This window comes from Macadamia integrifolia, chromosome 9 (assembly GCF_013358625.1).
Source record: "Macadamia integrifolia cultivar HAES 741 chromosome 9, SCU_Mint_v3, whole genome shotgun sequence".
NCBI lineage: Eukaryota > Viridiplantae > Streptophyta > Magnoliopsida > Proteales > Proteaceae > Macadamia > Macadamia integrifolia.
The window spans coordinates 21,519,557-21,537,148 of record NC_056565.1 but is presented as its reverse complement, the minus strand read 5'-3'; the positions used below and the strand labels follow the sequence as shown (position 1 = coordinate 21,537,148).

At 39.6% G+C, this 17,592-nt stretch overlaps 1 protein-coding gene across 5 annotated transcripts in view; it reads left to right on the top strand.

The window, feature by feature from the left end:
- The window catches only part of LOC122089312, a 31,426-nt gene continuing 13,834 nt past the window's right edge, over positions 1-17,592 (top strand). The window contains exons 1-8 of one of the 5 annotated variants that reach the window (XM_042658940.1): positions 7-466; positions 574-675; positions 763-877; positions 2,933-3,048; positions 14,730-14,918; positions 15,941-16,083; positions 16,177-16,271; positions 16,409-16,517. In XM_042658940.1, the coding sequence (XP_042514874.1) occupies positions 345-466; positions 574-675; positions 763-877; positions 2,933-3,048; positions 14,730-14,918; positions 15,941-16,083; positions 16,177-16,271; positions 16,409-16,517 (991 nt within the window). In that variant the 5' untranslated portion in view covers positions 7-344. Of the gene's footprint in view, positions 467-573; positions 676-762; positions 878-2,932; positions 3,049-14,729; positions 14,919-15,940; positions 16,084-16,162; positions 16,272-16,408; positions 16,518-17,592 lie in introns of those variants that run through there. The other 4 variants (XM_042658941.1, XM_042658943.1, XM_042658944.1 and 1 more) reach the window with 4 other exon arrangements.

The following is a 17,592-nucleotide window of genomic DNA, read 5'->3' as shown; positions in this document are numbered from 1 at the left end:
CCAGTCCTTTAGCCGTAGCTTCTTTCCTTTCCTTTCCTCTGATCTTCTCCCATGGTGGCTGGTCAGGTGGGTCGCTCAACTCACTCGGGTACTTCGTTGTTAAGGAATTGAACCGTGTGCCCAACGTGTCTCCCATGGTCAAAGTTCTCAACGAACGAAAGGCACAAAAGCTTTTGAGTTTTGAGGCATTTTAATGCCACTGTAGCGCCTAAAGAAGTGAAAGAAGAAACACCCAGAGAGGAAATAAGCAGATTACGTTTGTTCATTCCTCTATTCTCTTCCTTGGTTTCATTGGCAATTATTCCAGGTGGTGTTTCAGGCATTACCTGCAATTCGAGGAGACAATGTGGATACAAATTCTTTGTGGGTTGGTGTTCTACAAGTTGATCAAATGGTTTTTCTACCAAGATGATACCTATGAAATCGAGTCCTCGGACTCGGATGCAAAGTTCATGGTTGCCACCAGGTCAGTCTGTATGCTGAATTTGATGCTGGTTTGTGTATGAAATGCTTGAATTTTTCGTATTTTGGGCTTTCCCCCGCTGCAATTTTAGTTGCTTTGGTTTTCTGTAGAATCGAGAAAGTCTATGGTGGAAAGGTTTATCTCGGTCCTAGAATTCCAGATGTCGATTCTGGTACTCGTCAAAATATCGATATGGTTCTTGTCACTAAAGGGTTGGGTATCCTCGTCTCCTGGTTTGAATCCTGTGGTGAAATTAGTGTTTTTTTTTTTTCTTAGGTTTATATTTCTATTGTTTGCAGGGAGGTGGTAGTGATCTCAGTCAAGAATTACTCGGGCTTCGTGGGAATTGATGCCGATGGAACCTGGGTTTGCACAGGTGATGGCACACGCAAAACAGAGAGGTATCTTGATCCTGTAAGTCTCAAATTTCAGCTTCTTCCTTGATTTTCTGATAGATTCGGCGTAGTCTGTAACACCAATTCACTTTGGAATGGTATCACTCTATTAATATATAAATAGATAAGTACAGATACCATTTAATTTTGCTTGTACATTAGGCCTGGCTGTGGAAACCTTTCTCACCTACTATGCTACCAATCGTGACCCTAGTTGCCAATCAGAAAAAGAAATTGTATTGCATGTTTGAGTTAATCACCTATCTATTGAGCTGATAAATTCCAGGAAATTTTGATCGTTTTGGTGCTAGAAGCAACTTTTGATACTGCAGGGGCCTGATTCATCTTGTATCTCTGTCTGTATCATTCCTGACTTCTGAATACTACTTATTGTAGCCCTAAATCAATTTGGTTGGATGCCGAGAACTGCTAATGAACTTTGTGGAGATACCCCCAGAATGATGTCTAAGACTAACTGAATTGTTACAATGTAGTTCAATTTAGTGATGAAACTTATTATGTTGGGTTAGAGTTGAATTTAGTTACTTGACTTGCAAATTCACAAGCTTCCCATGTGGTATGAACAAAGCAGTTTGAAGAAGAGTTGTGGTTTGTAATATTGATAGTTGTGCATTTTCAGTTGTACCTATGGGGGACATTACCTTTTTCCCCTGGTTTGTTAGTAATGAAATAAAGGTAAGTGCAAAGGAGAAGTACCAGCTGAACCTCCCCCAGGGGTGGAGGGATGACTACAGCAGAGCAACGACTGCAGGGATTACACCTATGAAAATAGCTTGATAATACAACTTCTATCAATTCACTATTATCTAAAAATATCTTTTCTGTTAGCAACTCTGCTAAGATATTGATTCACCTTTGATTGATGAGTCCACTGAAATAGTAAACAATAATAGCAAGAGCTGTTTAAGTACAGTAAAATTTCCATTTGTAAAGTGAAATGAAAAATACAAAAGAAACTTTTCAGTGGAGTGTTCTGTTGGAAGTAAAGTTGATGTAAGGTGGTATAAGAAACATGTGGGGGACCTAAGCTTAAAGAAAGTGTGAGTCATCGAAATCAAGTTTATTGCTACAGAAAAAGAATATAGCCGTTTTAGGTAAAATGTTACTGCCAAGAAAAAGCATTTTCCAGCATACGGAATTTACATTACAACCTAACACATGGAAACTGATTTTCAAAGTGAGATTTTTTTTTTCTCTGCATTTGGCTATTTTCACTCACTTGTGTTCACTTCTCTCATTTTACTTTTACTGATGAAATTTTACTTTACTTCAGTTCACAACTAACCAAATGGGGTCTTAGGAAATTCATATACTTTTGTCAGTCGAATGTGAAATATTGTATTGAAAATACTTTCATGAAAATTTTCGAGCATTTATAAATTATAATGTATTTCAATCGATTCTTGTTCGATCCCAGTCAAGGTTCTGGGTAAAGAGTTTCTAGCATTTTGGGGGATCATGTGTGGCTATCATCCTCTTTCACCTTTTCTCTTTATTCTCATACTGGGTATCTTTAGTAGGTCGGTCGTGTTATGTTCTGAATGTGGAATGGTTGTAAGCGGGAAGTTTTAGAGAACCCTAAAATCCTATGGGTGATGGCCTCAACTAGAAGTATAGAAGTTGTTTAATTTAGTAATAAGTTTTCAAATCCAATTCTATCAGAAAAAAAGAAGCTTTCCAGATCCAAGATAATAGGATTCGGACATGAGCTTGAAAATTGAATGGTTAAATCGCATAAAAGTCTGAAGTAAAAGACAAATGAGAAGATAGCATGAAAGCAGCAGCAATAGAAGCAAAATAGGAACGGAAACACCCCTGCCATACCATTTGAAAGATTCATTTCACATGCCTTGAACACCTCAACCGGCCTGTGAATAGGAGTGAGAGCAAGTTGGCCTGGTCTAAGGCGAAGTTTGTCTATGTATATTTGTGTTGACTTTCTACTTTATGTAAGCCTTTCCCTTTTCTTTTGAAACAAGAAATTCTTCTTTTTCTTTTGTTTTCTTTTTCAGATATTTGAACTTTAACTGCAGTTGCAATTTCTGTACTTCAGGTTGCAGAAACTAAAAGACAAGTTGCAATTCTTGAAGCATACTTGGAGCAAAGGGGAGTAACTTTGCCAGAAGGATATATGTCTGGAAGAGTCATACTCCCAAATCCAAACTGCAGGTTTGTATAAGAACTTCCGTTTTTGTCCTCTTATGTTTGTAACCATCGGTTTAGGTAGGTTCCTCATGAACCCGACCAAAATCAGTAATGTATCTGTAAATGGTAAATACAATTAATGTCACTAACCAATATCCTGGATAAATGCATGTATTCCATCCCTGTAGAATTTTATTCTATAAGAGGAAATTGGTTAGAGCTTCTATTTTATACTCCAAAAGTATGAGGAACCAGAAATGGATATAGTCAAGGAAGTATCTGATTTGGGTGTTGATGAAGACGAGATTGTCGGTATGTTTATAATGTGATCCAGGAACTAAGCCATATGCTTTCCTTTTTTTTTTTTTTTGGGGGGGGGGGGGGGATGAGAATTTGCAAATAGCTCCTTAAATAAGTAGAAGCAAGAGATCAATATCAAGTAAAAACTATTGAATACTTTAAATAGATTGGAGGCTAGCACTCCAGCATCAAATTGTTGGCTGTCCTCTTTTGCCAGGCCAATGGCTTTTGAAGGGCATACCCCGGGCACGAGGCTCCCGACATTGCGGTGTCTGGGGAGGACATAATGTATGTAGCCTTAGCCCAGCTTCACGAAGAGGCTGTTCCTTGACTCAAACCTGCAGCCACTAGGTCGCAATGGAGCAGCTTACTGTAGTGCCTTTGAAGGTGACAGTTAAACTGGAATACTGTAAGGGTGAGGTGGGGTGAAGCTTGAGCTACAAGATTTAGAGGTACACGAAGGGTTGAATGAGGAAGAGAGTACAATACTCCAGTATTTTAATTAGGTGCTGTGGGCTGGGTAGGGTGTGGTAGCATTTTTGTTTTTGTTGGGGTTTCTTTTTCATCCTTCTGGTGCCTAAGGATGTCTAGAGGTCTTCTCTTTTTTGGTTTGGTGGGGCTTTAATCCATTATTATGCAGTTGCTGCATGTTTTGGGTCGTAGATTTACAGTGAAGGATTTACTGAAGTTTCTAGCTTTTTTTTTTTTGATTGGCTCCTTTCTTATTGAGCTATCTTTCATGTGGATCCCTTATCCATTCACTTTTTTCCTTTTGAGAGGTAAAAATCTCACCCCTTTTTTTTATTTTAATGTTGAAAAGAAGTTTTCATCTCTATGTGTCTGTAAATCTGGTATATCTTCAAGTCTATTGAAAGGAACCATTCGAATAGAATATATCAGACTTCTGTAACTACTGATTTTCTGGTAAATAAGGCAAGTAGTGAACCATATTCTTTTCATCCCTATGTGTTTCCTCTATAGTCAATGTGAAGAGGTAGAACTTCAAAACTCTGTAACTGGAAATTTTGGATCTGAAAGACTTCCTGCAATTTGTTTGTAGGGTCAACAGAGGTTAGTAAAAGTTGGGGTCCCGCTGCGAACAATTCTGTTAGAATAGGTAGTTCAGTGCCGCAGGGGCACATTAGCCTTTTCCCCCTTCCACCGACCTTTTTAATGAGGGGCGGCTGAAGGGGGGGGGCATACATGTAATTTTCCTTCTTCTTTGTTGATTATAAATAAAAGGCTTGTGTGATTAGTTAGGTCATTCAAGCATTATCCCCATTCATGCTGTCAACATGGTATCAAAGCCTAATTTTTTAATCTAAGGTAGGGTTTTCAGCCTTCCCTTTTCCTCTTCCAAAAATTGCAAGCCTCCATCTTCTTCCCAAGCCTCCATTCTCTCCTACCTAGTCTCCTTAATTCCCCATAGGACAGCACTAATGAGGTGATTCATATGAATCTAGTTGCTGTCCTATACATCACCTCAATGTTTTAAACCCTAAAACCTTGCAAAATTTTATTAGGGTTCTTTCCCCTCTATGCGATTTTTTTATTCTTCTTTTTTTGGAGTTTGTTTCTACCCACTTCTAAGAACAAATCTCCACCTATTGAAGACCAAGTATAGCAATCTGGAAGGACTCATCAGTACTTGCAAGATTGAAGCCCATCCTTATCTGTGATTTCTCAAAAATTAGGGTTTTCTCCCAAAACCTTGATCCCGTCGATTTTTGGGTTTCCCCCCTCAGAATCAGTTGATATTTGGAGGAGACCTTCCTCACCCCTACAGAGGAGATCGACCAGTCCTGTGGCTCTATCTGCCACAGTTGTATGTTTGATCCTCATCTTCTTAAAAATATAGGGGTTTCTACCAAAACTCTAATTTTCCTATCTCAATAGTTTTTCATTAGAATCAAAAAATGTTTGGAGTGCTTCATACCCTTACAGGGCAATTCGATCCAAGTTTGAGTTGGAAGTTAGGATATTGGGGTTAGAGAGGAGGAAGATGAAGAGAAGAGAGGTAGGAAGAAGAGGGAGAGAAGTTGAGAGAAGAAAGTAATGGAAGAGTGCAAAATTGTGAGTGAGCAAATTGCTCCTCACCTATATTAGCTCCAAGATAATATCATAGGGAAATTATATAATGCCCTTATGGAGGTAAAAGATAAAAAGGAAAAATACAATTTTACTTTTTTAGATGAATAAATAAATTCATTACCAAGAGAGAAAAAGAATATACAAAGGTAAGGAAGGGGGAGGGGAGGCTTAGACCAACAAGGAAAATCCAACTCAAGGGGGAAAAACAGCAACAAAGCAACAAGTATAGCCAACCAAAAGGAACCAAGGGGATACAACAAAGGGGGGGGGGGAGCATTACATCATAGAGAGAGGAGGGGGAATATCAAATGGGGGGGGGGATGGTGTCTACTTATAAACTCTAGGAGGTGATGATATGTCTATTGCTTAGGGTGCTAGGGACCGGGAGGGGATGGAGAGATTAGATCTTGGAGGTAACTTCAAAATTGATGGCTTTCCAAATTTTTCCCGCAAAGCGAGAATTGGAGGACCATTTGAGGATGTTACGCTCCATCCAGAGGTGGTTTATGGTTGCACAAAAAGCTAGCTTACTGACAGTGTCACAAATGGAGGAGCTAGCAAAGGTCATGTCAATCCATATCCATTCCCTATCAAAATGAAGAGTGGGCCATCTGGAGGGCCAAACAGAGAGGACAGTCCTCCAAACCGAAGAAGAAAGGGGGTAGGAAAAGAAAAGGTGGGAAGTGTCTTTAGTGCCATGAGGGCAGAATCAACGAGAGGGGTTAACATGGATGTGACGGTAAATGAGGAAGGACTGCATAGGGAGGTAGTTGGATATAGAACGCTAGACAGTGAAGCTATGGCGAGGAATATGACCCTTGAACCAAACAAATTTGCGGTAAGGAACAACAGGGCCAAAGGATCTGATGAAGGACCAAGCAGAGGCAGAGGTGAAGATCGCATTGGAAGTGGGTAGCCAAGAACATTTGTCTTCCCTTCCTCAGTGCCCTAGGGGGAGCAGGGGGATGGAGGACCAAAGGTCGGCGAGAGGAGGGGGAGAGGGAGGAGGGGACCAGCCAAGGTGAAATGACAGAGGAAACGGGGGAAAAATTGAGGAGGCCTGGAGAGTAGATGATCCTGGGGGTAACTAGAGAGGATAGGATACCCAAAGGGTGCCAGGGGTCCATCCAAACTGAGGTGGATTGGCCATTACCAGTGGAGTAAGAAATGCCATTGGGGGCAGTGGTCCTGAGGCTGAGAATTTTCCTCTAAGTCTAAGAAGCATCAGGAAGGGTTGGGGAAGTCCAAAGAGAGTTATGCTTGAGGGGGGGAGGAGAGGACCCAATCAACCCAGATACTTCTCTATTTGAAACAATTGTCCAAATGAGCTTAAGAATAGCAACATAGTTGACTTCTTTAATTCTTCTTAATCCCAGACCTCCTTCAACTTCTAATGTATCAAAGATTTGCTGCTTTCTCAAAGGGGTAATGCTACCAAAAAATAACTTACTCTTCTCCAAATTAATGCACTGGCCAAAGAAATCCTGATATTGAGTAAAAAAAGATTTTAGATTACAAACATACCTAGCTGACGCATTCATGAAAATAAAAATATCATTTGCAAATAGAAGATGTCATGGCACCTGAACTCCTCTCGGACCAGGAAGAGCTCAGATCTTATTATTCTATAATAATTGCCTCAACACCCCTGCGTAGAACTTCCTCTGCAAAGATTAATAACATTGGAGAAATTGGATCACCTTGGCGAAGTCCCCTTTTCACTCCATGTCTCCAAGAAACCAAACTTCCTTAGGACTGCAAACAAGAAATCCCATGATAAAGTGTCATATGCTTTGTGGACATCTAATTTTATGCCCATTCCTCCACCACGTGTTGCTGAGTGCATCAGGTTAGCCAATTCCGATGCCAAGCTGATGTTGGAAGATGTAACCTTTCCATCCTGGAAAGCTCCCTGTTCATTTGTAACTAACCTGGGAAGCATACCGATAGTCTAATCGCCATAATCTTTGAGAGAGTCTTACACAAGAAATTACCGATACATATAAGCAGAAATTTGTCGAGAGATTGTGCCCCATCCACCTTCGGAATAAGATTGATAAAGCAATTGTTCACCCCCTTTGGAATCTTCCCTACAATAAATAAATAAATAAATTAACCACCTTACAAAAAACTTCTTCAATTATGCTCCAGCATTTTCTGAAAAACCATCCGGTCCTGGAGATCTCTCCGGGTCCATATCCCATACTGTCCTTCAAATCTCTGCATTTTTTGGGATTGCATCCAATCCAAGAATATCATCTTCCTTCAACTTCATTGGAACAGAGGAAAGAATTTGGTTATGAGTGGTTTAGACTCTTTTATGAAAGTTTTCATAAAACTAAGGAATGTATGATTCCAATTGAGCCTAGTCCAACATGATTGTCTCATACTCTATCTTCATCAATTGAATCAAATTTTTTGCTCGCTTGATCTTTGTCGAGAGGTGAAAAAAATTTGAGTTTTATCACCAAGCTTCATCCATTTGATTCTGGACTTTTTTGCCCATAGCTTCTCATGATTTTCCAAGGCTTTCTCAGGTACAGAGTTTTAGCATATGCCTCTTGATTGAACAAAAGATCACTCAGACCTTGTGTCAAAGGTTGAAGAACTCGTTTCGTTTCGGTGGTTTCAAAACCATCGAAATGCCAAAATTTCGTCTAAATGGTGTACTTTTTCCTATGTGTTTCGCTGTACATGGGGGGGGCTAATGGCTGAAGTGAATGAAATCAACGAAATGAACAAAACGAAATGACCGAGATGCTGACAATTTAGTGCATTTTTTGGGTTGAAAATGAGTCAAATTTTGAAACGAAATGACTAAAATGACCGAATGTGAAACAAATGACTGAAACAATGTACTTCTATATTTCGTATGCCATTTCGTCTCGGTAAAAAAATATATGAAATATCCGAGATTTTGACTAGTTTCCAAACCTTGCTTGTGACTCAATGGTAGCTTGAACTGAATCCAAGTTTGATTTGGCTTTCTCCAGAGCAACATCATGATTAGGGAAAGCAGATCTTGCCCAAGAACGCATAACCGGATTTAGAAGCTTCAATCTCTAAGATAAAATAGAAATTGGGCAGCCTCTCATCTCCACCTTCCACGCCTCGTCAACCACCTTAAGGAAATTCTCATGGTGCATCCAAAATTTATGGAAACGAAGAGGGAAATTATTCAGCCATGGAATAGCTTCTGAAACAACAAACACCGGGGCGTGGTCTGATGAGCTTTATTCAAGCACTTGTTGATCACAATCATGAAATAAATCCAGCCACCTTTCATTACACAAGCTCTATCCATAACTTCTACAACATTCCCCCTTCTTCCATTATTAGTCCATGTAAATTTCCTTCCTTGTGGAGGAACTTCCAACAATGCACAACTGTCCACCATTGCTTGAAAGTCTGCCGCTAACCAAGGTTGAATCTTCATGGTCCTCTCTTTTCATGAGATAACAATGTAGTTTTAAAATCTCCTAAAATCATCCATGGTTCCATGTAGGGGTGTCAATTCCTAAACCGAACCGGTAAAACCGGCCGGACCAAATCGATAACAACACGGATTGAACTGAACCGAAGCCTTATTGGTTCGGTTCGGTTCGGTTTGGAGTATTGCAACCCAAAACCAAACCGAACCGCACCGGAAACTGGATGAACCGGAAGCCAAACTGAAACCGGCTCAAAACCCAGACCGAAACTGAAACCAAACCGATAAGAAAGAAACCGAAACACTCCAAAATTCATTAAAAAAATAAAAATTTGCATAGTTTTGTATACATTTGTATGGAAAGTCGAATCCAAACTGGACCAAAAACCAAAACCAACCCGGTTACAAATCGATTTAAGAAACCGAAGACAAATCGAAACCAAGCCGCACCGAAACCGAAACCGAAACCAAACCGAAACCCGAATTTCCTTATTGGTTCAGTTTCGGTTTCAGTTTTCCCACACCGAAACCTACTCAACCCGGACCGAAACCGAGCCGGACCGACCGATTGACACCCCTAGTTCCATGGTTGAGTTAGCGGTAACCAAATCCATCCACAACTCTCTGTTTTGCATGAAAGCAGTTAACATGCACAACGGAAATCTGAAACTTTTTCCCTACCCACTCCACTCACATTGTAACCTGTTGGTCAGACTCCGAGATCACAATTGGACATTGAATGTGAGATTTCCATAGGACCCAAGATTTGGGTTCTTATGAGTCCGAGCATTTGAAATGACATCAGCTGCAAATCCCAACTGTTAAAATCAAAGCTGGGAAATTCTTGGCTTCTAGCATTGGTTTGACAAGACACAAAATGTCCGGGGAGTTCTCTTTCAACAATAGACTTAATACCCTTCGAGTAGCAGCCTTCTTTCCCCCTTAATATTCCAGAAGGGAACCCGCATGGATTAACTTTGAGAAATAGAAGTTTTGTCAGACTTGTTCAACTGACCACTAGTTCCTTTTTTCTTCTTAGTTTAGTTATTAACCACACCTACATCATTTTTCCTCTCCCTCTCCTTGGCCGCCGCATCAACCTTGCCAACTTCTGGGTATGGTCCCATCCCCAGCCAAAGTGGGAGGCATCACTTCAATTATAGAGTCAATATGGTCCCCCCTTAGTGTTGCCTTTCTTCCCCCACGCAACAACACCCCTCTTCCTTCGTGGCCAGCCCTTTGAGAAGCCCTGCCACATCCATGACCATCAGCCATGTTATTCCTGGTTTGCCTTCTGCCTGTTCTTCTAACTTCATTCCCTTGCAACCACTCGTATGTTTCAGACAGCGGTTCAAGGCGATCTTGGGATTCACGAGCCACCTCCTCCACTTCTGTGCGCTTCACAAATTTTGCATAATTGTTATTTCACTTATGCCCATGTCATGGTGAAATAAAAACTACTACTCAGCCTCCTTATCCCAACTAAATGTGATCGGCTACAAGGATCCGATCAAAGGAAGCAAAAGAAAAAAAAGACAGAAAAATGGGTAAAAACTCACCTTATTGGGTTGGCTACATGGATTCTAGCCCTCCGATCGGATCTATTCGAGGTCACCTAAATTATGCATGTCTTTCCTCACTGCTTCTCCTATGGTCATTTTAGGCCGCCCTTAGCTCTTTTAGCTCCTTCAATCTAAACCAGATCACTCCTCCTTACTGGTGCATCCCTAGGCCTTCGTTGAACATGGCCATGCCACCTCAAAGGGCTTTCTCGGAGCTTATCATGAATTGGGGCAACTCCCAAATCATCCCTAATATGATCAAGAGGATATAGAGGATGATGATTTCTTACTTTATCCTTCCTAGTTTTGCCGCACATGCATCTTAGTATCCTCATCTCTGTTATACACAGTTTATCGATATGACACTTCTTAACTGCTCAACATTTTTCCCTGCCTTGTATATCATAGCCGGTCTAACAACTATCCTATAGAACTTTCCTTTAAGTTTTAAATAAATACTTTGGTCACAAAACACCCTGGACACACCTCTCCACTTCATCTATCCCACTTTAATCCTATGTGAAACATCATCCTCTATATCACCTTTTTTATTTGTAATTGACCCCAAATGCTTAAAATGATCACTTTGCAGTACCTCTCTCTCCTCAATCTTCACCATTTCATAGTGAAACAAACCACGATGAATTAATTTATTTATCTTCTCAACACTTGGCGGTAAGTAAACCCCATTTTGAGTTACATTATGGTACTTATTGTCCATATTATGGTCAGGGTTTAAAGTATCGGTCCATATCGTACCGTGGCCAATACGTATCCTTATCAGCCCTTACCGATACAATACATGGAATTTGAAAAACCCTTTTGTATCGATACGTATCTTACGATACATATCGTTACGCATTGATACACCACCGATACGCACCGATACGTACCGATACTCTTAAAATTTTAAAATCGAAGTGAAATGTACGTTTCGGTATCTATCAGTACGTATTGGTGTGTATCGGTATGTATCGAACGATACACACCAATACGTACCGATATGGTCATAAAATGGCCAAGATGGGTAATTTTTCTGAAAAAAAAAAACAATTTTTTGAGGTGTTTTTGTTCCAAAGTTGCTGCCAACCATTTTTCTCTCTAACTAAAGTGGAAATCAAGGTTGGGAACAAGGATTTTACATTTATGGGATAATTACAAACCTTGGATTTGTAGTGCGATACTCTCAATTTACTGCTTATGCATAATACATGTTATATATAGCTTTTTTTAACTATTTTTTTTATGCAAAAGTGTATAAAAAGTGTTTCTTATCCATTTATGTGTGTATCTTTAGCGTATCTCCGATACGATACGATACCCTCTGATATGTATCTTAATTTTGGCCGACCGATACGGCGACTGATACCGATACTTTAATCCTTATTTATGGTAAAAAATTGAAAGTAATTTTAGATTTTAGGGCGAAGATCATTGTGTAATGTAATGCTAATCTTGAACCAGTGAGATCCAGTAGGAAATTAGTTAGTGGCAAGATCGTATGTAAGAAAAAGAAAGATGACAGGATATCGCAGGAGAGAAAATAAAAGAAAAGAAGTTGTAGGTAGAGAGAGAAGAGAGACTGCTCACCAGTCACACATGCATGCACAGTAGCACTGCACAGAAACTCAAATATTCCGAAAATCCATTAAGTCCATATAGGATTATGTCCCTATTTATAAAGACCAAATAAACTGTCTTTAGGACTCCTAAACTGAATTAACAATTATCCTGTCTGCTATGGTGTCTTCCATCCTCTCCCCTAATGGCTGGTCCCCTCGGGTTCTTCCCCCCACTCTCGAACATATAGTCTGCACTTCCGTGCCCATCCCTCCCAGGCACCGTGGAAGGGGAGATAAGATCATTTGGCCGCCCTCCTTTACGGGCTCCTTCACTTAGACCTCAGCTTGGGAATTTATTCGTATCAAAACCTCGCTCGTTCTTTGGCATAAAACCGTATGGTTTAAATGCCATATCCCTCGCCGCACCTTCACTGTTTGGCACACTCTTTCCAACTGCCTCCTTACCCAATCTTTCCTCATCCATCAACACATCCAGGTCCCCCCCCCCATCTTGTTGCCTGTGTTGGAATGGTATCGGAGATGTTGACCATCTCTTCTTCTCTTGCACCTTCTCTTTTATCTGGAAGAAGGTTTTCAAATCCATTTGGCCACCTATGGAACCCCCTCCCCTCCCTTTGTTTAGAGAGTGGATCTGGATTGATATGACTTTTGGAGGTTCTACCATTTGTGACACAACTGGGAAGCTCACCTTTGCAGTAGCGATCAACCATATCTAGATGGAGCGCAATCTCCGAAGATGGACTCCCAACTCTAGCTTATTTGACAAGATTTGGAAAGCCATCTTCTTCGATGTTAGCTCCAAGATTGGCTCTACTCGTCATTGTTCGGTTTATAATACCCCAAGGAACAGACTCATTGTTGTTTCCTGGGGCTTATCCCCCTCCATCATCACCACCCCCCAATTGATGTCCCCCCACCCCCCCCCTGCTTTAGTTTGGCCCTCTGGCCCTTGTGCTCCTTTTGGGATTTGTGCTTCATGCTCCTTTCCCTTCCCCTTCCCCCTCTCCTTCCCCCTCTCCCTTTGTATATTCTTCCTCTTGGTAATGAATTATTTATTCACTATAAAAAAAAAAAATTCCTATCAAGTTACTTAAATAATTACCAACTTAAATTGACCAAATACTTGCTATAGAAGACTCCAAGGATTGAAGTATCGGTATCGGTCGGCTAAAATTAAGATACATATCAGAGGGTATCGGAGATACGCTAAAGATACGCACATAAATGGATAGGAAACACTTTTTTATACATTTTTGCATAAAAAAATAGTTTAAAACAAGCTATATATAACTTGTATTATGGATAAATACTAAATTGAGAGTATCACAATAAGAATCCAACGTTTGTAGTTGTCCCATAAATGTAAAATCCTTATTCCCCATATTGATTTCCAATTTAGTTAGAGAGAAAAAATGGCTGGCAGCAACTTTGGAACAAAAACCTCTAAAAAAATCGTGTTTTTTTCTGAAAAATGACCCATCTTGGCCATTATATGACCATAACGCACTGTATCGGTACGTATCGGTATGTATTGGACGATACATACCGAAACGTACATTTCACCTTTAATTTTAATTATCCATACAGTCAAGGATTAAAGTATTGGTATCGGTCATCGTATCGGTGGGCTAAATTTAAGATACCTATCGGGGATATGCTAAGATATTTTAAAGATCAAGGATTAAAGTATTGGTATCGGTCACTATATCGGTCGGCTAAATTTAAGATATGTATCAGAGGGTATCGTATCGGTATCAGAGATACTTTAAACCATGCATATAGTATCGGTACATATCTGTGCATATCGTATCGTATCGTATCGGTGCATATCGGTATCTGTCGTAGGATACATATTGATACAAAAGGATTTAAAAAATTCAATGTAAACAAACATAAACTGCTTGAGTAACTCTACTCAAGTCAGTCTTATCCGAAGTAAATTGGTTAGCAAACTACTAACTAATAATAGGATGTAAAATACTTAACTAAAAGGGAATCATTCTAGATTGGACTTATTTAAAAGCACATATGTTGATGTATACATTGACTAGTGCACTTGGTAGTATGTGGAGCGTTAAAGCCCATCCTACTAGGAGGTCTTGGGTTCAAGTATCTTGGTTCATACCTTCCGTCCCTCAATAGAATAGGATATAGTAGGATCAATTCAAAAAAAAAAAAAAAATTGTATCCTCAGTCACAATGGATGAGTGTTTTTCAGTCCTCACTTCAACTCTAAAAAAGTGTTGTGTATAGACTCTAGATGACATTAAACTATCAATATATATATATACACACACATTGTCATTGCCCTTCCCTAAAAGTTTGAGCTTTTAGCTGAAATGGTGGCGAACATGGTATTAGAGGAGGGATGTTAGGTGTTCGACACTTAGATTCCTGGGAATTGCATCGGAAGAGTTTTCTCGACATTTCTTCTCCCTCTGTGCCGTGGGAAGGAATATGCTGCGTGAGCTTCATGTGCAAGGACCATGGGATCTTGGCTTACATGTATGTATATACTTAAACCCATGTAAAAGTTTAAGACTCCCAATATGGGATTACAAAGGAAGTCCGTTGCATCAATAAACCCAAAAATAGAAGGTCCAAGGCCCGTATAACCCGTCTATGGGCCAAAATGAAGTCTTTATGGGCTCAATCGAATAATCTTAAGTCTTAACTACATCACTGTGACATTTGGTACGTCTTTTGTGACACTTAAGCTATTTTTCTATTGTGTTGCAGGATGATTCATCCAACAAATTTTTCATCAGAGGTAATTACGTTTGACCAATGGATACAGCTTAAACCAGAGCCAAGAAATAAGTTCTCTAGTTGGATTAAGGATGCATTTCGTGGAGGAAAGAAAGAGACGGAGGATGGGATAAATGAGAAGCTTCATTTCATTCTTAGCACAGCACCAATGTGGGATAGGTTTGTCCTTATATAAGCCTTCAATATACTTACATATTGTTGTCTTATATGCATATTTTGATATCTCTACTGAAGTTAATTTTATAGCTTTTGGATTGTAACCATAATGTGCTAGTTCTGGTGCAGAAGGGGTAGTCCTACACCTCAAAAGAAGAGGAAGAAGAAGTAGGGAGTCATCCTTCTTTCAGTGAATGGAGAGAACCCCAGCTTAAAAATTATATAGTACCTAAGTGAAATGACCTAGTTTTCATGAATATGCGTGGCTCTCTCTCTCTCTCTCTCTCTCTATATATATATATATATATTAAATGGCGAGCACCCTGATTTTAAAAGAAGGAAAGTGTCCATGAAATGGCTTTTTTCGTGAATATTGAAGGTGTAGAAACGCAACCCTAAAAGCGATGCAAAAGGTAATGAAAAACTAGAGCAAAAATGTACACCGGTTTACGAGGTTCGGCAAGATTTCCTACGTCCTCGGTGAGATGAGTTTTTGCTTCACTATCAATGGAGAATACGAGATTTATGAGGTTACAGCGCTCCTCATCACATCTCTCAGAATTTCTTATAGAGAGAGTAAATCTCGCTAGAAATATATAGCGAAAAACCCTAATACCGGAAAGTACAAAACTGCCCTCAAATAAAAAATTCGAGCGGGGGGCTGTGCCAATACTCCCTGGATCAAAACTGCGACGAGTACAAGACATCGTACACTAACACAAGGGCCATCTTTCTCCTCTCCCCCAATTGGATGGTGGCCCCATTAGGGAAAAAAAAAAGGGGGGGGGGACTGCCTACTCACCATACACCCCCCTCCCCTCGTAAAAGATAAAAAAAAGGGTTGGTTTTAGTCTATTTATTTTGTGTTGATCTCTTTAATCAGTGATGAGAATAAAAATCGATTTGATATAGGTAGTAGGAACTCTAATTTTGGGCTTGGATTATATTTTCTGTCATTTCTTTGTTTCATTGATTAATTGTCGTATACAGCATCAGTATTGAACTTATTTGCAATTACTATGCAGGTTGGTGTTTAAAGATAATAAAAACCTTCTTGGGGAATTTCTACAGTTCAAAGGAAAGCAAGAGGATATGCAAGTGCTGAAATACATCAAGAGATCGAAAGTTAGTCGGCTAATCATCCAGAAGTCTGCCATGTTTGGTTTAGGTAACTAGAAAGCCTTTCATCTAGACCATTAAACCAATATTCATGGTAGTTTAATTTATTTATTTTTACCCTTCTCTAGAATGGATGATTTAGGATTATCAATTGGATTTGACTTTCAAGCTGGGCCATCCAAATGTAGCCATCTGATTTGGAAACCCATATTGATAAATAAAACAGCCATCTTCAAGGTACCGTTCTAGTGCATCTTGTATTATTCTTATAGCTATTCCTTCCATGAGATGGATACAAATAATTGGTCTAGATGGAAGGCATTGTATAGAATTGTTATATATAATTGGATTGAACAATTTTTCACTGCATGTAGTCAATGACAAGACTCGACCCACATATGGATGAAACGCTTTCGTTAAGCAATGAGTGTGAATGCGTTACTAACATCATCATCATGAATAGATTAAAAACTAACAAAGAAGGTATTTTCTACTTCCGTTGTATTCATACTGGCACTTAATTGTTACACATTTTGCGTTAGATTTTTCTTGTTTTCATTTCTCGAGTTGTAGGTGTTATATCTTTATCTGGATTTTTTCTTCTTGTAGAAAGATGATCCTTGCAATACACCATTAGACATAATTATGTTATTTGTGTTGGCATATCAAACTTTTTGATTGCTAGGGTGATAGTGATGCAGATCGGTGATGGGAATACAAGAGAAATAACCCTAATGTAGGACCAATTCCCAACTAGACAAGTAAGAATCTTTCCCACAATAGGATCACCCAACACTCCAACTGTACATTAGTCCTCCAATTTGCAGCAAAAGAGAATAACAGAACAACTGACAGTAGATGAACAGCTGGTTGTTTAACCCTTAAAACTGTCGACAGTACTTTGTTTTTTTTTCTCTTGGGTGAATAGAAAATATATTAAATAGAAAAGAAAACAAATAAAATACAACAGACAATGCCTTCCGGCTAATCAAGGGTAATTAACCTACCCAAAGAAAGCCAGCCCAAGAGGAAAAGACCAGAAACAAGCCGTAGGAGATAGGGGCAGACAGAACCAAGGACTTGGGGAGGGGGAAAGAAACAAGCCAAAGAAATTAGGGATACAAAAAGAAAAAAAAGGGGGGGGGGGGCGCAGAAACATACCCAAAAAACCAGCTGATGATACAACAAAAAGGGATGAGGGGAACAAAATGAAGAGAAAGAGATGATACAACCAATCTGGTGGGGGGGGGATAATAGCGGAAGGTCCCAAGAAGATGCCAAATATCTATTCCTGCTTATGTCATGACAACCAACACAAATGTGAAGAATTTTATTCCTCACCTCAAAAGTAATAGCATCCTGAATCTGCTCCAAAGTATGCAAAGTGGTTGTCTATCTTCTTTTGTTCCTTTCCCACCAGATATGATGAATAGCTGCACTAAAAGCAACTTGCCAATCGGCAGGCTGATCATAGGCATTTGTCCCAAAAAATGATGGGACAGATATCTCTATTGAAGGTAGGCCTCTGTGGACTAAATAACTCTTCAAAACCTCAGTC